Raw genomic sequence first — 24,928 nt, 5'->3', positions numbered from 1 at the left:
CCCTCACTGCCATCTGTTGCAGATGCTAAAAGGAAATCCAGTATATTTTATTTGCACCTCTCTGTCATCTCCATGTGACACACACAGAATTTTTATAGACTTTGAGAAGTCATCTTAGCCCCAGATGCCTCAGAGTAGTGAGGGGGGGGGGGGGGGGGGGGGGGGAGAGAGAGCACTGCAGGCTTTGATTATGGTGCTGAGGATACATAAGGTTCCTATTAAGTGATGTGTATATAACAGCTGGGGGTGGTGTGTAGCCCCCCCAGTTACTGCTGTGGGGGGTGGTCCCCCCTCCTTATACACACAGCTCAGTGATGCAAGATCCCAGTGTAGGGGAGGAGAGAGCAGCGCTACAAGTGACAGTCTATGGTGTGTGAGCGGAGCTGGCTGAGCAGGGTGACCTGAACATGTGCTGCCCACTGCCGCCCCCTGCCAGGCGTGCTCCCCAAACCTCACAGGGGGAGCAGATCGGTGCTGCTGTGACAGCGGGGTGCAGGGGGGCATCCTGCTGGGGGATCTGAGCCGTCCCTTGTACCCACTACCAGCGCCTGGCATTGCCCGCAACCCCCCCCCCCTCTAGCTGCATGTGAGCTCCATGGCCCCAGGATGATCCGCTTCCTTCTGCTGCTTTTGCTGCTTCCCCGGGCCGGTAAGTACAGACTGCTGATGGCGGCTCCGATCTGGGGGGGAACAAGGTCATACAGATGCACCGGGTGTCTGGACTGGAATCATTAGTATATGTGATGGATCAGGGCTGTATGCAGTGATTATATGGGGTACATCCATTATCTTGGTGCACATATACCAGCCCCCACTCTATGCATATGGATTAGACACACATTTTACATACACTCTGTAATCGCCAGCATCTGGGCACCAATGTGTATTACATATACTGCAGACTCAGGCTGTACTATTCATATACCATGTTCTGTGATCACTGAACGGCTATTACATGTACCATTGTCTATGTAGGTGTCTTAGCTGTTGCATGTATGTGCTGTCTAGTCTATATGTTATATTACTTTTCTGTAAAAACAAAAAAACCTTGTTATACTTTCCACAATCATTTCAGCCCAAAAATGACCCATATTGGTCTCCTTGGGGTTATTGCAATTGATGGTCACAGATTATTATCTTATTATTTGTAGGTATGTTCAATTTCACTGGATGCACATTGGCCTGTGTGGATTTCCAAGCTCCTTTTTTGAGTTACAGTGATGGAGCCAGTTGAGGGGGTGGTGTTGTATCTAGACTGTTTAATTGTATGTCTCATAGTTGTTCTTCTGCCAGGCTAATTGTTTTATCACTTTGTCCAAAATAACTACAATCCTCATTATCCTGAAGCAGTTTAATGGCTGTGAATGATGAGGGTTGTAATCTTTTATATGTAACGAGCCTTAATATGTGTTTATCAGTAAGTTCATCGGGGGTTGTTTTTTTTTTAATCCATTTTAGCCATTATTGAAATTAGTTGATTACTTTTGCTCACAAATCTGGTTGACAGGTCAGTATCTGTATTTGTGTGGTGTTATCTGCCAACTGGTTTTAATAGGATACCATGGGCTAGATTTACTAAGCTGCGTGTTTGAAAAAGTGGGGATGTTGTCTATAGCAACCAATCAGATTCTAATTTTCATTTATTTAGTACATTCTACAAAATGACAGCTAGAATCTGATTGGTTGCTATAGGCAACATCCCCACTTTTTCAAACCCGCAGCTTAGTAAATCTAGCCCCATGTGTCCTGGTAGCGTGACCTGAGCGACGAAATGGTTGGTTCTGTCCAACTTAGTCACCCAAACCTTATTGGTGCATGGGTGACCGGCGTTGCATTAAGAACCCCTGTTCTATATACTCAGTACAATCTGCCATTACCGCTGGGGTCTCCGTCATATAAATCAGAGGGCTGTGAGATTCTTTAGCAATGTACATATTCCCATTAATCATAATGATTTTCCTTGTACGTAATAGTAAGACCAGCTAATGATTACATTATACGTGGGATATATTCTGTACAGTCTTCTCATTCTGCCTCTGTCCAGGAAAAATTACTGGAAAGTGAAAATGTCTGTCTCCTGTTTATAGCCCTCAATCTCTATTACGCTATTAACCTGCTTGCTCAGAGTGATTTTTGGGTGGGAGATGGGGATAAGCTGGTTTAACAATGTGCCCAGGGCTCACATTTGTCCCACTTTTTACAAGGACAGTTCCTTTTTTTTTTCACCCATCATCTTTAATTCACCATCCATATTTACCCATAATTCAGAGTCCTGGTGCATCCAAGTTATTAGAATGCGGCAAGGACGCAGAGAAGAAACTCCGGCCCCAACGAGGAGGTTTGAGCCCCCACCCTCAGCCTTGGCAAAAGCTGGTGTGGCACGCACATAGGGGTTGTGTGACCAAGTGGGATCTATTGTACCAGGCAGCCACCTGGACCCCCCCCCCCCCTCATTTAATCTGATGCCACCATTATAAGCGCCCACTGCCGGGCACACAAAGCAGCCCAAGGTACTTTGTTTCTGCCCCTTTCCCACTATGCGTCCCTGGGCATAGGTCCATATGACTCCCAAAATTAAGTATGAGAGGGGAATGGGATGTTATAGTCTGAGCAAACTTAGATCAGGACATCCCTGTGAACTCTTCATTTTAAAATTAAGGAGTCTGTTTCTCAAAGGGTAGAAAAGTCCTAAATCCATAAAAACAGGTTTTTTTTGTGGGATTTAGGGCTTTTCTCTATTTAAGAAAGCCCCCCTGGCCCGTGAAGACTTTTGCGGGGTATCACCAGCGGTAACCTACGCTGGGGGCCTCCGACAAAGCTTCTATTCTTTGCTTAACAAGCACAGTGGCGGTACAAGTCCCCCCCATCGCTATGGCCGCCTCAGGATAGCAATAGCAGACTCTCTAGACATGAAAAAAAGCTTTATTATTAAAATAAAGCATTCCGTTTTCAGTAAAGCAATTGTTATTTATTTAACCAATTTTTGATCTTTTTTTTTATTTTTTTATTTTTTTATTTTTTTTTACTTATTACCAGGCCCAAGTGGTTATAATTTTAGACAGTGCTTGGCTGCTCTCCAATTCTTCCTATCCACAACATATACACAGGCAATTTCTATCCCCATCATATACTTGGGGATCCCCATCATATACATGGGGCAAGCCACCTCAAGCATACAGTGGTCCATGCTGGGTGGGGGTTTCCAGACACTAGGAAACCCCCTCGGTTTGCCTATGCCTTGCATTGGATGGTGAAGCTATAAGAGTAGTCTTACTGCTGCCGGCACGCAAGTATCGCTCATCTGCTCTGGTGACCTTTTATTGTTAAATTGGGTGATAGAAAATCGCCCAATATTGATAAATAGACCTCTATGTCTATAATGTGCAGTAAAACTAGTTTAGAAAGCCCTGACCATTCGAAGTTATGTATTATTGTAAATTATTTATACTTACATAGTGAACTTGTCCTCATCGTACCAGAAATTCGCCCCTCATAATCAACTTCATTCAATCACCCTACTGATATCTTTTATACTCCCTCTTTATTTTCCGTATCTCCTGTCCTTGTTCCCTCTCCCCCTCACTCTTTCCCTCTCGTGCTCCCAGTCACCATCTCCGTTTCCTCTCTGCTGCCCATTATTCAAGTCTTACCCTCATAGTATTACATGCTGTCTCCATATCTCTCTCTTATTCCAGTTCTGCCCGGCACTAATACTCCGCTTGTGTTCACTGTAGGCTTTTTTTAAGTGGATAAAGTCAAAATGTGTTGCTTAGCGAAGCAATGATAACTGTCTCTGCCACGGATCTGCTGGTAATTAAGTGTTACGGTTGGAATAGGATTAGGGTTTCAGCTGACTTCATCTAATTTTCAATCCCATGGTCTGACTTTTTCCACCTACACATTGGAGGAAGCCATCTTGTAGACTGACACAGTAATTATGAGAGTGGATCCTATCAATTCACTATAAGCTACCTCACTGCTGTGTTTAGGGCGTCAAATGAGGGCGATTATAGGTGCCTGAAATCCTCCAAGCTCAGGAATATTGTACAAAATAAGGAAGTAAAATAAATTAAATATCTGCAAGGCTATTAGTGACCACAGAACGTATTGCCCTTCAACTCAAATATTATATTTATTGTGTAGACCAGTGATGGCTGACCTCTGACACTCCAGGTGTTGTGAAACTACAAGCCCCAGCATGCTTTGCCAGTAGATAACTAGCTGATAGCTGGCAAAGCATGCTGGGGCTTGTAGTTTCACAACACCTGGAGTGTCAGGTTTGGATAAAATTGGATATGACACTTGACACAATGTTTGTGTGTGTGTGTGTGTGTGTGTGTGTATATATATATATATATATATATAAATTAATATATTCTGCTATGCATTTTATATTTGTAATACTTCTTGCAAAATTCTGGGCTTGCCCCTAGTAATCACCAAGGCACTTGTTACCATAACGATTTCACTGGCATTGAGGTAACATTGCCAGTAATGTTTCAGCCAACATAAAATGGCTGCCTGCACAGTGTGCATTTAATGTGTATACAGGTCCAAGTGGAGCTCAATTGTTGTGTTCATCTACAATGTGTTTAATTATGTCTGTTTCAAAGTGATTAAAGGGTTTAGCTGTGGCGGTTTGTGTGGTTACAGATCACTATCACCCATGGCCTAAGTCATGGACAATGCCATACCTTCCAACCAGAGCCGTAACTTAGAATTCTAGCGCCTGGGGCGAGGAAGAAAAACGCCGCCCCCCCTTAGCCCTCATTTTTAACCAAATTAACCTAAAATATTCCGAAACTGCGCCCCCCCCTTCAGCGTTGCGCCCTGGGCGGTCGCACAGCCCTTGTTACGGCCCTGCTTCCAACATTGGTTCCTGTACAAATTGGGATAAATTGGTGGTCATATCCTGGGCCTGCCCTTGAATTAAAGCTCTGTAACTACAACTTGCGCTAAAACTGTATAGCTATGTATAGATAAGTGGCGATTCGTCAAGCCCCGCCCCCGCACGCCCACCTCCCCTGGGATCTCCCTGAAGCCAACAAGGAAAACTTGGCAAGTATGGTTTATACCCTTCCTAAATATGCCACTTAGTCTCTAGACCTAGAGTGCCCATTGCACAGGCAGAATTTACAATGTGAGCAAAGTATTAAACATCTTTCCTACAAACTGGTGCAATGATTTCAAAAGCAGCTGTTGCACTATTACAATTTCCTATAGGCGAACTCACCCAGAAATGGCATTTTACTGTAACCCACTCCTCCATCCCTCCAACTAACAGACTGGTTAGTGTTTGTGATATATTCATCCTCCTGCTGAAGAGTCATTTGTTTGTCAGGGGTACCAAGAAAATGTTGAAATACAAGTGCAAGATCGTCCTATCAGAGCTCTCCACACAAGAGGTGTCTGAACTATTGAATTTCAAACTTTTCCTGGCAGGAGAATTGACTAATTAGCGGGTACCAGGTGGTGAGTCACAAATGGTGGAGATTTTGGATATTAGACCCCCACAGTTCTGGTGAATTCATCATTATCATCATCATCAGTTCTTTATATAGCGCCACTAAATCCGCAGCGCTGTACAGAGAACTCTTTCACATAAGTCCCTGCCCCCATTGGAGCTTACAGTCTAAATTCCCTAACATACACACACAGACAGAGAGAGAGAGACTAAGGTCAATTTTGATAGCAGCCAATTAACCTGCCAGTATGTTTTTGGAGTGTGGAAGGAAACCGGAGCACCCGGAGGAAACCCACGCAAACACATGTAGAACATACAAACTCCACACAGTAAAGGCCATGGTCGGGAATCAAATTCCTGACCCTAGTGCTGTGAGGCAGAAGTGCTAACCACTAGGAAGAGGGGTGTCAGATTAAAACATAAAGCATTAAGTGCGTACCCAGCCTAAGGTTTAAAGTCTTCAGTGAACAGTTTTTCTGGACTGCAACCAAAACATCAAACAATATAATTTAGAGCGTGTTGCTTTGAGCAAAAGTTACATGACTGTGTACAACAAGGTTTCCATGTCTGACATGTATATATATTACTTGATATATTCCAGATACCATTCCACCATTGTTGAGACACAAGGCCCCTGGGGCTACTATTGCTCTATGGCCTGTGGGAAAACTTCTTCATTTTTCTCCTCGTAGCAATCAAGATGGCTGCCCCCTGACCTGCGGCTGGGAATAAGGTTGTTTTTTGTGGATTATTTTGTGCTCATTTTCACTTAACAATTTATTTAGAAATATTGAAGTAAATGTTAATAATATAGTGTATATGTTCCCAAGCAGTCACTTCAGTGTGATTTCAGGGTGTGAGTTATACTCAGGGAAATTTTGGTTTTTTTATTGATTTATCTGTAAATCACAAACTCCTGATCACTGAGTGGTTATTGTAGAGGGCATTGCCTTCCCTCCCCTCTCTCCTGGCTTCTGTGCCTTATCTGGGACAGGTTTTCCGGGAGATAAGGTCTCAGTCCTGCGTCCAGGGGGATCTGCGGAAACACAACGTAGGAATCTTATCCGGCCTCAGGAAACAGAAGGACAGGATGCGCCAGAATCACGCTGTATTATGGAGTAACAGTAGCTTGGGAATTAATCACACTTTCACTTGCTCAAAACACGCTGAACATAGACAAAAATAACAGGAGGTGTTTGAGCTCTGGTTTAGGAGTTTAAGTTACCAATCATCTGTGGATTTGCATTGTACGCCTCACGCTCGTCCAATCGCTGCCCTCTCTGGCAGCCAAACTGTGAAATGTTTTCTTTTAAAATTCACGTAATGCTCGAACAGCCGGCGATCTGCTAAGGCTGGGGGCATCTTTTAAATGCTGTCAAGTTAAGAGAAAATGAAAAATGGGAAGACCAATTACTGCGTTCTCCTGTGTACTATAAAGCTGAGCCTTGGATACAGCTTCTTGTTTCCTGTCTGGCTGTCTCCAGGTCAGAGAACACAACTTTCCAGCCTTGCAGCAAATTCTTTAGTTGGCTGTAAACTGGAGAATTACTATAGTATATCTGTATGTGAGTACACCTTGTGCTGGCAGTTATAGCTAACTGTTGCTGTGGGCAGCACTGTGGCTTAGTGGTTAGCACTTCTGCCTCACAGCACCGGGGTCATGAGTTCGATTCCCGACCATGGCCTTATCTGTGTGGAGTTTGTATGTTCGCCCCGTGTTTGTGTGGGTTTCCTCCTGGTGCTCCGGTTTCCTCCCACACTCCAAAAACATACTGGTAGGATAATTGGCTGCTATTAAATTGACCTTAGTGTGTGTGTGTTATGGAATTTAGACTGTAAGCCCCAATGGGGCAGGGACTGATGTGAGTGAGTTCTCTGTACAGCGCTACAGAAATAGTGGCGCTATATAAATAGCTGATAATGATGTATCAGCTGTATGATAATGATGTAACCAGAAATTACCACAGCCACCCAATCCATGCCCCAACTCAAATTCATCACTCCAGTAATATTCACCTCCAAAACAAAACTTCAAATATTCTTTACACATGCCGTAAATCAGCGTAAGGTTCTTGAATACCTATGAAAAAAGAAATATATCATAGAAAGAATACCTTAAATTCATTATTTTTTAAATAAAACACTACCAACAAACTGATATATATGAAGGTTCCCTCTTGTGATTGCATCACACAATAATCGCGATATAGGTTACATCGTTTTTGATACGAAGACATAGCCGCTTCATCTGGAAATAATTTAGTATTGATCTTTGTAAATAATAACAACCACATGCCACAGTTACCCATATAACACAACAAGAACGTAAAAAAAGCCATTCTGTCTAAATGTAATCAAATGCCTCCTGTTCTCCCTATCGATGAGTAAGCCATTCTGTCAGACTGCTCGTATAAGTAGACCCCCCCCCCCCCAACCTGCGAAGGACATTTACTACTCCTCCTGTCACCCACATAAAATATATTTATTAATTTAAATTAATAATTAATTTGACATATCTATAACTTTATTTAATTCTTCAAGTGTTCTCCATCCTACCTTTGTGTAATGACTGTCCCTCCTCTTACCGCCCATGACTGAGCCTTCAGTATGGAGTGAGGCTGCTGCTTCCTGACACTCCCTCTTTTAATGCAGCTCAGGTACTGGGTAACCACAACCTGTTTTGTTCAGCACATGACTTCTGGCTCTGTAGCTTATGAAGCAGGAAGGGTCCTTTATAACAAACCTTGGCCCAGTAATGCAGCTGAACTGAACTTGGGTCGATTGGACGTAGGCACGGCCGAAATATGCATGGGGGCAGGGAGACGACTACAGGGAAATAAGACTTCGGTGTTGTTTGTATATTGTAAGTGGCTGCTTTTATTTATTTTTTTTATGCTGCACATTTTTATTGAGTTTTCCAAAGGCAAATACAGAGTAGTAGGCTACAAACTGAACTACACTATATGGACAAAAGTATTTGGCCACACCTGTTAATTATTGAATTGAGGTGGTTTAATCAGACCCGTTGCCAGAGGTGTATAAAATCAAGCACCTAGGCATGCTCAGTGACTTCAAGCGTGGTACTGTGATAGGCAGGGCCGGACTGGGACTAAAAATCAGCCCTGGCATTTAAAGCACACGGGCCCACCTCTGTTGATGAGCAGGAAAAAAAACACGTGCCACAGCGCATTTGGTGCGCCGCCAAGGGCGTAGCTACATTATGTTGAGGGCGTGGTCAAAATGGTGCATTGATACATACATTATAATAAAACATTACATTTATCAGGCCCTCCCCATCCACATTACGTCACCCCCAGACACATTTTGACACCCCTAGCCCACTGTACTTATCTATGCTTCTGATGCTGCTGACATTCCTGTTGAGTGAGCAGGGAAGCTCTTAGTCTCACGAGATTAATAAAGCTCATGCAACTTAGAGCTCCTCGGCTTGCTCTGCAGGCTGTGTCCTGTCCTGGACTGGGAGCACAGATTCCTCCTGCTGACCAGAACTGGATTAAGGCTCGGGGGGCCCGGGTACTTAAGTCAGGGGGCTCCTATGATGTAATTTGGCTATTAGACACATTTTTGACAAATACACAGGCAATACTGTGTGCACTACTGTTAGGTGCACGCAGTTCTGCATTCACAAGCAGTACAGTGTGAAGCAGGACATACCTCCCAACTGTCCTTGTAGTCAGACCAAATCCTGACTAAGCGGGACAGTCACCCACCAAATTCAGAACAGTTGGCAGACTGTCCTGGTCTCTCCTACCTGTCTTGTCATGGTCACCACTTGTGGCTGCTGGTGTCTTTAGATCAGTTGCTGCTTGTCTGGATCCTGGAATGTTGGATGCCCTATTTAAAATAAAAATTGAGTACATGAAATTTAGCCCCGGTGTTAAATCAATATAGCATCCATGTTTTAAAATTAGGCCTCACTCCTGCCCCAACATTAAAATACTAGTATTCACATTTGATAAATACATCAATTTCTCTCCAACTAGCCCTGACATTAAATAGTATTCCCATTTAATAAATAAAACTATTTACCTCTCTCCAAACAACTCCAGCAAGAAATTAAATAGCATTTACGTTTAATAAATATATCCATTTCCCACAACCCCCCAGGCATTAACTCATAATCACATTTAATAAATAGACCTCATTTTCCCCAAACAGCCCCACATTCAATTAATAGCTCCCAAACCACCCCAGCATTAAATTAAAAATCCAATCACTCCATCTTAAATTGTTAGGCCTCACTATTAAATAGCCCCACCATCACCTCACAAAAAAAATAGCACCCAATGATTAGCCCCTACCTGCAATTCACCATTAGATTAATAGCCTACCTCCCACATTATATTAAGACCCTCCCCCCTCACACATTATAGTCATACACCGGCCCCCACACACATACAGTAGTCATACCCTGTCACACACATACACACTCTATAGTCATACCCTGTCACACACAAAACATACTATAGTTACACTGTAACACACACATTCTAGTCATACACTGGCCCACACACACACTTTAGTCATACACTGGCCCACACACACACTTTAGTCATACACTGGCCCAAACACACACATACTATAGATCCCCTGTCGCACACATACTATAGATCCCCTGTCGCACACAAAACCTACCATAGATCCCCTGTCACACACACAAAACCTGTCATAGATCCCCTGTCACACTCACAAAACCTGTCATAGATCCCCTGTCACACTCACAAAACCTGTCATAGATCCCCTGTCACACTCACAAAACCTGTCATAGATCCCCTGTCACACTCACAAAATCTGTCATAGATCCCCTGTACACAAACTACCCCCCCTTACCTTGTGCGCTCCGCGGCGCGCTCTGTAGTGTCTTCTATCACATGGGACGGCACTTATCACATGGTGCACGTCCCATGTGACAGTCTTCGGCAGATCCATTCATTTCATCAGAGGGGAGGAGGGGACGCGCGGCAATCAGTAAGTGTAGTGCTGGCCCCATTGCTCAGCGCACAGACTGTCATGCCGAATTCCGGCATGACAGTCTGTGCGCTGAGCGATGGGGCCGGCCAGCTAGCAAACGGCCCATCTGGCCATCGGCCCTTCTGGCATTTGCCAGAAGTGCCAGATGGCCAGTCCGGCCCTGGTGATAGGATGCCACCTTTGCAATAAAACGGTTCGTGAAATTTCATCCCTGCTGGATATTACACAGTCAACTGTAAGTGATATTCAACAACTGCTAAGGCGCATGGTGGGTAAAAGTCGCCAACGTTCTGCTGATCCGCTAATGTAAGTACATAAACTGTACGCCGGGAGTTTAATGCAATGGGTTTCTATGGCTAACCAGCTGCATGCAAACCTCACATCACCAAGACCAATGCCATGCATCGGATGAAGTGGTGTAAAGCACACTGACACAGGACTGTGGAGCAGTGGAAACGTGTTCTGTGGAGTTATGAATTACGCTTATCTGTTTGGCAGTCAGATGGGCGAGTCTGGGTTTGGCGGATGCTGCAAGAACGTTACCTGCCTGACTGCATTATGCCAACTGTGAAGTTTGGTGGAGGGGGGATAATGATATGGGGCTGTTTTTCAGGGTTTGGGGGAGGCCCTTTATCTCCAGTGAACGGCAATCTTAATGCTTCAGCATAGCAAGTCATTTTGGACAATGCTATGCTTCCAACTTTTGTGGCCCTTTTCTATTCCAACGTGACTGTGCCCCAGTGCACAAAGCAAGGACTACAAAGATATGGTTTGATGAGTTCAGTGTGGAAGAACTTGACTGGCCCACACAGAGCCCTGACCTCAACCCCATCGAACACCTTTGGGATAAACTGGAACGGAGATTGTGAGCCAGACCTTCTAGTCCAACATCAGGGCCTGACCTCATAAATGCTCTACAGAATGAATGGGTACAAATTCCCACAGAAACACTCCAACATCTTGTGGAAAGCCTTATAGGAAGAGAGGAAGCTGTTATCACTGCAAAAGGGGACCAACTTCTTATTAAAGTATATGTATTTGAATACAATGTCATTATAGTCCATGTTGGTGTAATGGTCAAGAGTGCGAATACTTTTGTCCATATAGTGTACATCCTCTCTCTTATATATTGCCCTCTTCAAGAGCTGTAAACGGGGGTCCTGAAAGCAGGAGCTGACATGTAGTGTGACCTCATAGAGCGTATTGGCTTTCAGTAAGAGAAAATACCTCCTCTATTTGTTGGACATCAAAGGAAGAATTTTAACTGAGAAACATTGTGGTGAGTCATAAATAGACCCCTAAAGATGTTTAGGTATTGGCATGATTTGGGATCAATTTTCCGTTACGTCCCACACTTCCTTGTGGCACTATGTCTGGTTTCTCTGGACTGATTGACACCGATCCCAAGATGAAAACTAACGCACTTATGTGGAAACGATTGTGCTTTAACCCATAGCGAGCGGACAAGCACTTTACATTAATGACAGTGTTAAATTTGCACTAAATTGGTCAAAGCTTCTTTGAAAGCTAATTGATTGTTGCAATAGGGAAGCTTTAAAGACCAAATACTGGTCACCATGACAACTAAAGAATGTATGGAAGTCGTCCACCTCTTCTGTATGTGTGAGAAATACAGGCACACCAGATATTTTGCATAGCAACACACGCCATAGTGCATAGACCCTATTATTTCTATATTACCCACCGCTTTACAGAGAATATTTAACCATTCACATCAGCCCCTGCCGGATGTAGAGCTTACAATCTATACTCCCTACCACATAGGTTAATTTCATCAGGAATCAATTAACCCACCAGTATGTCTTTGGAGTGCAGAGAAAAACTCATTCAAACATGGGAAGAACATACAAACTCCACCTGTATAGGACCCTGATCAGAATAGAACCCATGACCACCGTGCTGTGAGGCAGCAATGCTAACCGCAGTGCTGACCCATGAATTCTATGACCCTCTGTACCGATAACACATTTTTCCTTCCTAAGCTGCTGGCTCCTAAGTTTTAGAGATATTTGTCCAGATCTAACAGTAAACATTATTATTATTATTTATTATTATTATTATTATTATTATTAATAATAACATTCATGTATTTAGTACTAGTTTACTCTTCATTGCTTAATAATTGTCAACAAGCACAGTAATAAAACAAGACTGTTTTTTAACAGACAAAGTGGTATATTTACTAAACTGCGGGTCTGAAAAGTGGAGATGTTGCCTATAGCAACCAATCAGATTCTAGCTGTCATTTTGTAGAAGGTACTAAATAAATGACAGCTAGAATCTGATTGGTTTAGTAAATCTAGCCCAAAGAGGTAAGAGTGCCCTGTTTGCAAGCTTACAACCTATAGGAGATGTCACCCTTCCCAATATTTCGGATGGACACATTTATATTTTTGGGTACAAATTATCATAAAACTACACTTTCTGTGCTTAGAGGCTTATTCCACCCAGTGCGAATTAGGTAAGATAAATTAATTGTGTGGGGGCTTCAAAACCCAGCTATTAGGGTCAGAAGACCTCCTGCTCTTAGAGGCACCAGAGAACACCCCCGAATCATAAAAATATATGGGGGGTATTCAATTGTTTGTTTTAACGCGCTAAAACAAAAAAAAACGAGCGCTCTAAAAAAACTTCATATTATACGGTAATTTTGCGCGCGTAAACAGTTAATACGGTACTTACTCGCTGCCAGCGGCTGAATTTCAGCTCGCTGCTCAGGGAGCTGCGAGATGAAATTTAGCGAGTAATTACCGTATTAACGGTAATATTTTTAGAGCGCTCATTTTTTTTGGTTTTAGCGCGTTAAAACAAACAATTGAATACCCCCCTTAATCTCTTCCAGTGACTCACAAGAGATAGCTGCACGTACCATGAAGGTTCACAATCTGTCTGTTTTCCAGACATAAAGCTATATAGTTGTAGGAATAAGGATAAATCATCATATTCGGTTTTTTCCACTGCTCAGAATAAATCACTATTTCACTTTTTCCCACTGTTCAGAGGGGAAAATAACCCTAAATACACAAGGATGCGGATTAACCACGGTTTCATGTGGTTTTACCAGTGGCAGCTAAAATGGAAATATCTGCTTGTTTTTAGGAACATTTTTGAAAACCGCATCACAGAAAAACTAGTGTTGTCTATAGCAACCAATCAGATTATGGCTGCCATTTCTGTTGTGCAGTTTAGAAAACGATCTTCATCTGATCCGCTTTTTCCTTGTTTAGTCTATGTCATTGAGACCTTCTACACTATTCACCACGTCACAGGGACATTAAAGAAAACTGGTGCACAGACAAAAAAAAGTTCTGTAATCCATAGCAACCAATCAGATTCTAACTGTCATTTCTATAGCAGAGTTCAGAAAATGAAAGCACATTTCTGGTTGGTCGCTATAGGCAGCAGAATGCTCACTGACCCCCGTGAACTGGTTTTGGTTTTGGATCTGGATTAGCTTCGTGTTTTTGTTTTGGCAAAACCGCACTTGTGTGTTTATGGTTTTGGATTTTTTAGAAAAAATCCTAAAATATGCTAAAATCACATAATTTTGCTCTTTTTTTATTCCTACATTATTATTATTAACCTCAATAACACTAATTTCAAGTCATTTGCAGTCAATTTTGACAACCTCACAGATCACAATATTATTTTCATACACTTTCGGACAAATACTGCAGCGACCTGGCTGGATGATAAGCGACAGAGCAATGACACAAACACACGGCAGTTCCTAGAACGTCTAGGACACATCGGCACACAGCAGTGGCAGAAAAGAAAAATGGGGGTCCGCCCTTCCTCCCACCCACCCCCCGCTATGTTGGATCTTAAAAAGGATTCCAATACTCCCGAGATCTGACGATGTAACAATGACGTTTTGCCTCGTTTTCAAATCCGAGGGCGCACAACACCTCGGCTCGGTACTCTGATCTGCTAAGTTCGGGTACGTTCGGTTCTCGGGGAACCGAGCCTGAGCATCTCTAGTTAAAATAGACACTTTTTAGACATTGGATACATGCATATGTACCTATATGAGTGGGATTTAGGCTTGTTTCTACTTGAATCCCAATGTTCCTGAACATTCTCTCCAACCTCAGTGTGGCCAGCAGACTGAGATCAGAACAATTCTGTGGATGCTGAGTAAGTTACATGTGCAAATAACTGAATAGGCTGCCTAGTGTGCAGCTAATGCTTGTCAATGGGCAGTTTGCACCCAGAAAGCTTATTCTTCTGTGCAAAAGCGAAAAGGCAGCAACTGAATAGAGGGTAAATGAAGACATTTCGATTTTGAACCATTTTCCCCTGCAAGACAGGAAATTGAATAATTCTCCTTTTTAACATATGAACAATATACACTTTGTTATTGTTTCTTATAAACCATATACACTACCAGCCGTTCATGTTTTCTCATCTGCCCCATGGCGCTGATTTGCAAGACTTGGCTTCTACAGCTACTGGAAGTGTCGCACAGTTTGCCACTTTCCGCACGGTCTTTGTCACAATCACAGAAGCCATTGACGCGAGCAGTGTGTTGTCCCACTCGGCCATAATTATCTGCCACTGTGTACCTACAAGGTTTAGTGGTCTGGCTGTCAGTCAGATGGTGGCTAATTAGTGTATCGCTCTTGGGCAGCTTGTATTATGTTAATGGAAGCGTTCTGTTGGGACTTGGCATGTTTGAGGTGTGAGGTCGCATGTGGACTTGGCAGTAATATGTCAGTAATCAGCTGAATCTGTTCACATTTCACTTTATTTTTATATAATAATAATTTTTTTTTTTTTTTTTTTTATTTTATTTTTTTTTTAAGCATGGCTTTCTTCTCCTAATAGAATCACGTTATAGTTTTACAAACAGTAGATGTCCCTGATATATCTCCTAACAGCTTTTAGCCAACGTTGCTGCTCTATCACTGTCTCCTCTCCTGCTTCTACTGTCATATGTCTGGCTTTTATCTCTGAATAACTGATTGGACCTGGGAAGACCCTTGTTCATGACAAGGGGACACGGAGTGCACCTTCATTTAGGTAAATAGGTCCAGGAGAGTTGATGATCATTAAGTTTAGATCATAACCTGCGTGATACGTGCTACTAGAAAGCCAAACTTTAATTATAGTACTTACATATACTTGTATTCTAATATATTATACAGAGATTAATACATCTATCAGTGGTTTTTTTTATTGATAAATGTCCCGCCATGAATCAAGATATTATTTTGACAGATATTTAGTATTCATTGAAATGCACAGTTTAATCCCCGCCCTGTTTATTATTATAATTGCAGCAACTGTATAATTACGGTCTCAGAAGATCTATCATTATACACCTAGGGGGTATATTTACTAAACTGCGGGTTTGAAAAAAGTGGAGATGTTGCCTATAGCAACCAATCAGATTCTAGCTGTCATTTTGTAGAATGTACTAATTAAATGATAACTAGAATCTGATTGGTTGCTATAGGCAACATATTCACTTATTGAAACCCACAGATTAGTAAATATACCCCCTAGTGTAGCTCAGTTCAATTGCCTGTTGCCTGTATAGCAGCTTCAGTGTATGTGGCTTGTTTACTATTCTTATTGTGTATAAAGGACGGAGCAGAGTTGTCACTGTCCTGAAAACAGCTTTGCTTCCACAATGCAATGTTTTGTTTCTGGCCCCCTGTGCACATGTAATTCACTGAAACCTGCTGAATAGATTTCCTTTATTCCTACCAGCAATTGTCATGGACACACTGCATTTTCCATTCAGGAAAACAAAAATGTAATGGCCTCTTTAAAGTGACTTTATCAACAAATCTGTGTATAATTTATTATTCCTGGGGAGGCTCAGCTATTATCTCTTTTGTATAGAGAAAATGTTGCATTTCTGTTGTTGGAATATTTGTGCATACATGCAGTTGTTACAGTGTATCTGTAGCTCCGCAAGCATTCCACTCTCCACAGTGCTGTAAACAATATAAAGCTGCATTATGACTAGTTTTATAATAGTTTTCTAGAATATTTGAGCTGGACTAGTTGAGTGGATGGGGCAAGAGATATCACCAGGTGAGACATAGCTGCTGTAGAAGATTTGTGCAGACCTGGCATAGCCAACCTGTGGCTCTCTAGCTGTTGTGAAACTACAAGTCCCAGCATACCTTGCCAGCTGTCGACTGGCTACCATCTGGAAAAGCATGCTGGGGCTTGTAGTTTCACAACATCTGCAGAGCCACAGGTTCAGGCCTGGTGTAGACACTCAATGGACCGACACACACACATAACAATTCAAAACCAGTGAAACTTTATTACTACATTTTTATAACATTTATTGCAATATGCTCACCCTTTTTTAATTATAGCTCAACTTTTTAATTGTCTCTTCCCAACTTACCCACTTATTTTACAATTGCAGTAGCTGTGCCTGCCTGAATTAAGAACCATTTTTTTTTTGTTAAACCCTTTACCATCACCTATTTACTATAACCTGGCATATTACAATTGGGAAATAAGTGTCGAAATGGGAATATTATGTACTGGGTGAATATGCCCTATTATGGCATAGTGATCGAAAATGTTTTGACCACCCCACTGCTTTACAATGGCAGTTGCTGTATTTACCATGATCAGCTGGGAGACAATGCAGAGACTCTAAAATAGTGTACAAGCTAAAGAGGACAACACGTGTTTGGATAAAAGCCAGAGTTTGTGTCATGTGATTGGCTCACATCCAATCACGTGCCGCCCTGTACGCCTTGCTGTTTGAGTCTCTGTAGTGTCTTATAGTCATGAAATACGGCAATAGCCTATTAATGTTTGTAACATAATTACAAAAATGGAGGTTATTAACTAACGAGGTGCAGATGTCCAGAGAATTATTTAACTTGACCTAGGTCCATCAAAGCTAGTAGCTGATATCGGGATGTAAATAATTACTTTGCTTCATCATCAACTATTTATATAGCACCACTAATTCCGCAGCGCTGTACAGAGAACTCACGTCAGTCCTTGCCCCACTGGAGCTTACAGTCTAAAATCCCTAATTTAAACACAGAGATTGGGGTCAATTTAATTTGCAATTTAATTAACCTACTAGTATGTTTTTGGAGTGTGGGAGGAACCCGGAGCACCCAGAGGAAACCCACGTAAACACAGGGAGAACATACAAACTGCACGCAGATAAGGCCATGGTCGGCAGAAATGCTAACCACTAACCCACCGTACTTCGCTTACTAGTTGGTAATATATAACCAGATTGCGGTTCTCTTTTTCCATTATACTACATTTACTTTCCCTTCTGACAATGAGTATTTTTATATAATTGAGGCAAATGGGCCTATCCTAAAGTTAATGCAATTCCACAGTTTGGGAGTCATAACTGTATATATAATGATTGTCGCTGAGCTCCAATTTGATGTTCCTATCCATCCTACCACCTCCTTTGTTTTTGTCGCCCTGTAGAGCTTTTTACCAATATTACCGATGAAGTGGAATCTTCTACAAGAACTATTTTGGGAGCTCAGTTTAACATGACTTCCCCTTCCCAGACCAAGCTCCGAAAATCGCCAGCATCCCGTGGTCCCCCAAACAAAGCAGCTATGCCACACACCCCCACTCCTAAAGACGGCAAAATTCACCATCGCTTAAAGGATTCTTTCATAACATCAGCTAAAGTCCTCACGGTACAAGGAGATGGGAAAAAAAGTGCTACAAACTCTACCCACTTAAATGCCACCCATAATCAGCAAAGAAGCTCTACACAATATGGAACTCACTGGCAAGCAACCAAGAGGTCTAATACTACTAAGAGCCATCTATTGGGAGAGTCTTCCCAGAAGAGACTGAGCATCAGGAAAGCACCGACCCCTCCTAGCAAGATCAAGAGTGCAATGAGGTCTACAATGAAGAACCCATCTGCCCGATATCAAAGCCCACCACATTTACATCATAGAAATGTGACTGCAAAACCTGGAACCAGACATTTCCAGTACTCAAATAACGTAACAGAACCGTCCACCAGCACCAAATCACACCGGGCTGTCACACCTCCGCTGAGACATGCTTTAAAATTTGGTCAAAAGAACACCCCGACAGCCGCAGATAAAGTAAAACATTTCCAGCTGGACACACAGGCCATGACGCAGCTCAACAGGCAACTGAAAGAAAATGCAAATGCCACGTCGGTATTGTTTAATACTGTAATAAATAACAATTCTAACTCCTTCGCTAATAATCCCTTCCGTACCGCTCAATCATATCCAATTTTTACATCAACACATGGGAGAAGGACAATATTGTATGAACGGAATTCTCTGAATACCCAAGATCATGTATTGAGCTCAGAAAACATGACCTTGGTGCCTCAAATGGATAAGCTTATAAACATCTCAAGGACTGGAATTTTTAGAGGATTAAATTCACCAGGGGCACAAAAATCCAGAATAATTCAAGAGTTCAAATCAGATGTAAATGTAGGGATACCAGATGGAAAGGTGATACATAACCATACCAAACCAAACTGGAGAGAAACGGTCTCCTCAACAGAACTTTCTTGGCTCACTCAGGATGAAAGTGTTCCGTTCCGACCTGAAATAACCACACAGGTCGGCCTAAGTGAGCCTACATGGACGGACACCATGGTCACTCAAACTGAAAGAACTTCTGATAAACAAACCCATCTAGATGTCCATTCTCATGGGCGGGTGGAAGCTTTTACGCAGGTTCATAGTCGAGTGAGGACAACTGTCCAAGCAGAAGTAAAAATGCAAAGTGATACAGGACAAGAGGACCAGGCTGGGTCAGATTTGGTGGCACACAGACAAATTCAGCCTAACTGGCCACATTTCCACAGACATAGACATCCAGAGCTAAGTTTACAGAATCAAACTGGAAATAACACCTTATCTCAGCATAAACGAACGTCACAAATAAGACCAGGAGGTTCAGAACTAGGCAAACACCATTTAAAATATATACACAACTACACCCGACCACATTCACCTGAGTATAATGAACACCTGCTAGAACAACAGATACAAACAACTCCATTTTCCCCAGCACAAATACATCCAGACATACAGGAACAGCCAGAGTCAACCACACAAATACAACCAAGCCATCAAAATCAACCACGATTCCAGACCGAGCCAACACCAAATATCCAGAAGCATGTAACCATTCAAAAGGATGTTAGTTTAAATACAGATCTATTAAACGTCTTGTCTCACTTAAGCATTGTACAGGAGAAACACACAGAACCTGAAGTAACCACACAAAGTCTTTCAACACCACTTACAACAACACAAACACAACTAAGTAGCCATAGTTTGCTGAACCTAACTTCACAGGGTCAAGTTGATCTAGCAATACAAACCCAACAGGCGGTAACCTCATATAATGAATCATTGATTACATATAGTCAACCAGAACTGCACAAACTAAACAGTCTGGAAAAAGAGAGCCAATCAGAGATCAACACAAAATTATTAACCCAAAAACATCCAATAACTTTGACAAAATACCACACAAAACAAACAATAGCATATAATATAGCCACAAATACCCAGCTGGAACTGACCACACAATTCCAGCCGGAGCTAACCACACAGACCAAGCAACATCATACCCAGCTGGAGGTAACTACATATATCCAACCACAAGTAATCAAATACACCCGGTCAAAGATAACCACATCAACCCATCCAGAACTAACCACACATACTGAGCTAGACTTAACCCTAATCTCACAGGCAGAGGTTACAACACATTCCCAGCCAAAGATAACCTCACAGACCCCACCAGAGCTAATGGTGAGCACCCAACCAGGGCTACGAAGACAAAGCCAACCAGAGCAACACACACAGAGCCAACCAGAGCAACACACACAGAGCCAACCAGCGCAACCAAGACAGAGCCAACCAGCGCAACCAAGACAGAGCCAACCAGAGCAACAAACACAGAGCCAACCAGAGCAACACACACAGAGCCAACCAGAGCAACACACACAGAGCCAACCAGAGCAACAAACACAGAGCCAACCAGAGCAACACACACAGAGCCAACCAGAGCAACACACACAGAGCCAACCAGAGCAACAAACACAGAGCCAACCAGAGCAACACACACAGAGCCAACCAGAGCAACAAACACAGAGCCAACCAGAGCAACACACACAGAGCCAACCAGAGCAACACACACAGAGCCAACCAGAGCAACAAACACAGAGCCAACCAGAGCAACACACACAGAGCCAACCAGAGCAACACACACAGAGCCAACCAGAGCAACAAACACAGAGCCAACCAGAGCAACAAACACAGAGCCAACCAGAGCAACACACACAGAGCCAACCAGCGCAACCAAGACAGAGCCAACCAGAGCAACACACACAGAGCCAACCAGAGCAACAAACACAGAGCCAACCAGCGCAACCAAGACAGAGCCAACCAGCGCAACCAAGACAGAGCCAACCAGCGCAACCAAGACAGAGCCAACCAGAGCAACAAACACAGAGCCAACCAGAGCAACAAACACAGAGCCAACCAGAGCAACACACACAGAGCCAACCAGAGCAACACACACAGAGCCAGCCAGAGCAACACACACAGAGCCAGCCAGAGCAACACACACAGAGCCAACCAGCGCAACCAAGACAGAGCCAACCAGAGCAACACACACAGAGCCAGCCAGAGCAACACACACAGAGCCAACCAGAGCAACACACACAGAGCCAACCAGAGCAACACACACAGAGCCAACCAGAGCAACACACACAGAGCCAACCAGAGCAACACACACAGAGCCAGCCAGAGCAACACACACAGAGCCAGCCAGAGCAACACACACAGAGCCAACCAGCGCAACACACACAGAGCCAACCAGAGCAACAAACACAGAGCCAACCAGAGCAACACACACAAAGCCAACCAGAGCAACACACACAGAGCCAACCAGAGCAACACACACAGAGCCAACCAGAACTAACCAAACACACCCAGCAACAGCTATCTAGAAACATCTGGCCAGTGTTATTTACACAAGCACTGCCTGACCTAGTAAGAAATAACCTATTGGGGGAAGTCACACAGACACTTCCTCATGTTATCACAGGGGCCCAACCACTGCTCACCACACAGAGCTCACCAAACCTTGTAACATTAATACATATCAATGAAAGACAACCAGAACCAATCACAGATAGCCAGTCTAAACTAAATGAGCCAAGACCAACTACACAAAGCAAGACAGATTTTCCTACACAAACAGAACCAATCACGAAGACCAAGACAAGACCACCCACACAAACTGGACCAATAACAGAAAGGGGGACAGGATCACCCACACAAACTGAACCAATAACAGAAAGGGAGACAGGATCACCCACACAAACAGAACCAATCACAGAGACCACGACTGAGTCACTCACACAAACTGAATCGATACCAGAAAACAATACAGAATTACCTACACAAACACAGCCAATCATAAACACCAAGATAGGATTACCCACGCAAACACAACCAATCACAAATACAAAGATAGGATCACCTACACAAACTGATCAAGTGTCAAACAGCAAATCAGAAGTCGCCACACAAACCGAACCAGTCACAAAGAGCAAGGCAGAAACACGCACACAAACAGAGAGAATCAGAAACAGCAAATCAGTGCCAACTACGCAGCATAATGTGGAATCCACCACACACAGTGAGCCAATTACAAGTAAAGAAACAAAATATACCACATATACAAAACTAATCATAGCAAACAAAACTGAATCACTTACACAAACAAGTATAGTGAGCCACAGAAGAAATACAACAGAACAAACGTCTGGGAGCATGACAGAAGCAACCATTCAAACTCAACCAAACACCCTTCTAGAACTAACCACACCTCATCATATTCAATCTCCAACTCACAGAGAACAAATAAAATCAACACAGACACAACCAGACCTGAGTACTCAGGCGTATCACCAACAAACCACAAGGGCCAGGCCAGAGTTGATTACCAAGGACGAACCTGGCATGCAAACATCAAAAAAGCAAGCAACCTCCATTCCAGAGATTCCAAGTATAAGTGACCGCCATTTTACGTCAGACATGACGTCAAGGAATAGGACTGAGGCATCTAGCCCATCACAAACTAGTGGTCCGCAAAGTCCTTCTCAAAATGGTATATGGGACTCTGGAGTAACTCTAGGTTGGGATATGGGAGATTTTTACCCCACATCAAGACATACTTCCGACAGTCCCAATGGTCTTACTACGAAAGCAAAGAGCTATGAACCTGAAGACTCTGGGTCAACCAAATCATTACCTTCACCACAATCCAACACCTTCACCCCTCAGACACTTGGTGAGGTGATGTCTGCTCAGCCCGGAAGAGACAGGATCTTCATTGTAGATGAGCAACAACCGGTCTTTAAAGGTCAGTCAGTCTCGCCCAGTCTAACGTCTTTCTCTCTATTTTGCTTGTTGCTGTTCGTTTGTCTCTGGAGAGTTTTCTCACTACCTAGAATCTAATTTTCTTCATATTTTATTAATATGATTGTGCCCAGAAATATTGCTGGGGTGTATTATGTCCATGGATAGAACCAGAGCATCGAGGCTATGTTTATGGTTACAACTCTATTCCTGCATACTTGCCAACATTCCCATTGGAAAATCAGGACAGTTTAGGCCACGCCCTTTACCAGCAGGCCATGTACTTTTCACTGCCAGAACAAAATCAGGGTTGTTGCTTGGTATGTATAATTTATGTAGGTCCTATTCCAGTTATATGGTGTCCCCACACCTCCTAGGTGTGGCAGGTGGTTTTTTAAAAAAAGAGGGATGGTACATCTTTAGTTACCCCTCCCCGTCATTAAATGTTACCAGTGCTGCATTTGACAGGACAAGGGAGGGGGAAGTCGTTGTGGCAGAGAGGACTGCAACCTGCCTGGAGCTGTGTGGGCAATGTGGCACTGTATTGGTTATGTAATACCAATTAAAACATATTACCACACATTATATAAATAAATTGCGTACACAGCTGCAAATATGCCTGTAATTATTATGATTAAATGAAAGTAATTAGTTCTAAATATGGCATGGGGAAAGCTGGACCCAGCTGGAGAGCAGACCTTGAGAATGGTGCCCATATTTTGCATGCTATTTTAAAAGGATTTGACCACCCATTTTAGAGCATGCAACCTCCCCTCATATAGATTATATATAAATATTATTTGCCCATATTTTGCATGCTATTTTAAAAGATCACCCATTTTAGAGCGGTGCAACCTCCCTCCCTATATAGATTAAATGCAGGGCTTCTATATTTTGTATATCTCTAGAATAGGGGTGAACTGCTTAGTCCAGCAGTCATAAGTTACACATGTCGCACTCTATTCATTCAGCTGTTGATGAGCGAAGTAGAATGCAGTTCAGAGGGGACTTTAGAAAGGAATCATTGATCCCTATTTGGATTGCAAAAGCCATTCAGGGCAATGCAGGGAAGAATGCTCAGTGGGGCGTTGCCAGGACAAATAATGCAAGCTGCTTTCAAATGTTGTCTCAGCACTGCCCCGAATGGCTTTTCCAGTCCTCATAGGGATCGATGATCCCTGCTGAGCTGCTTGGTACTTTGTTCAACAACACTGACTGAATGTTAAACAGCTTCGGTGGAGGGGTAACGAGGGGATGACCACCCCAGTGTATGAACCCATAAGATTTTTTAAAGGAGGGAATTCAAACTTTTGCAGGATTCATCTATGCCTTGGTGAAGTATGGTGTGCATGACACACACGATGGTCCTCCACCTAGTATAAGATAGTACTTAGCTTGTTGTTAGTCGAGTGATGGTGGCTTTGTGGGGTTTGCTGGGTGTGGTTAATGTAGATCTGGCTTCTCCGTTACAGATCTGGTAGGTTGTTCTGAGCAGTTACATGAGGGATAAACCCCAGGTTCCGGTTAGGGTTGGTAGATAGATGGAGAAAGACAAAGGTGATTAAAATGGAATTTGATAAGTGACCGTACAATGGTATATCCATGTAATGACGTTAGGTATATAGGTGAGGATAGGACGGGGTGCAATTATAAATATAAAATATATGTTCAAACTGTGCCTTTAACCAAAATATTCTCATTTTTATCTATTATCTATACACACTCTCTGCTAATACCACAGACTTTGTGTATAGAGCAAACATTATATATCCTGATCTAGAATATCTTCAAATCACATTGTCCTACAAAGGAGACCGCGCACGTTCAATGTTAGGAATGGCGATATAACAGTGATTGTTCGTAAGTCTGACATAGTGGCAGGGCTGGACTGGGACTAAAAATCAGCCCTGGCATTTAAGGTACACAGGCCCACCTTAGCTCCAGCAGGAAAGAAAACATGTGCCGCCGCAGCGGCGCCGAACAGGGCGTGGCCTCATTGTGTTGTGGGTGTCGCCAACATGGGGCATTGATACATACATTATAATAA

At 42.9% G+C, this 24,928-nt stretch overlaps 1 protein-coding gene across 5 annotated transcripts in view; it reads left to right on the top strand.

The window, feature by feature from the left end:
• Nucleotides 1–202: 202 nt before the first annotated feature.
• LOC142097492 (interphotoreceptor matrix proteoglycan 2-like) overlaps nucleotides 203–24,928 on the top strand; it is a 46,778-nt gene continuing 22,052 nt past the window's right edge. For 2 of the 5 annotated variants that reach the window (XR_012678191.1, XM_075179368.1), the window contains exons 1-2: nucleotides 203–649; nucleotides 17,915–22,885. Coding sequence is in view for 2 of the 5 variants with exons in the window: in XM_075179368.1 (XP_075035469.1) it covers nucleotides 607–649; nucleotides 17,915–22,885 (5,014 nt within the window). In the remaining 3 variants the exon portion in view is untranslated. Of the gene's footprint in view, nucleotides 650–17,914; nucleotides 22,886–24,928 lie in introns of those variants that run through there. The other 3 variants (XM_075179367.1, XM_075179369.1, XM_075179371.1) reach the window with 3 other exon arrangements.

This window comes from Mixophyes fleayi, chromosome 7, assembly GCF_038048845.1.
Source record: "Mixophyes fleayi isolate aMixFle1 chromosome 7, aMixFle1.hap1, whole genome shotgun sequence".
In the NCBI taxonomy this organism is placed as follows: Eukaryota; Metazoa; Chordata; class Amphibia; order Anura; family Limnodynastidae; genus Mixophyes; species Mixophyes fleayi.
This window is presented reverse-complemented; position numbering and strand designations above follow the sequence as displayed.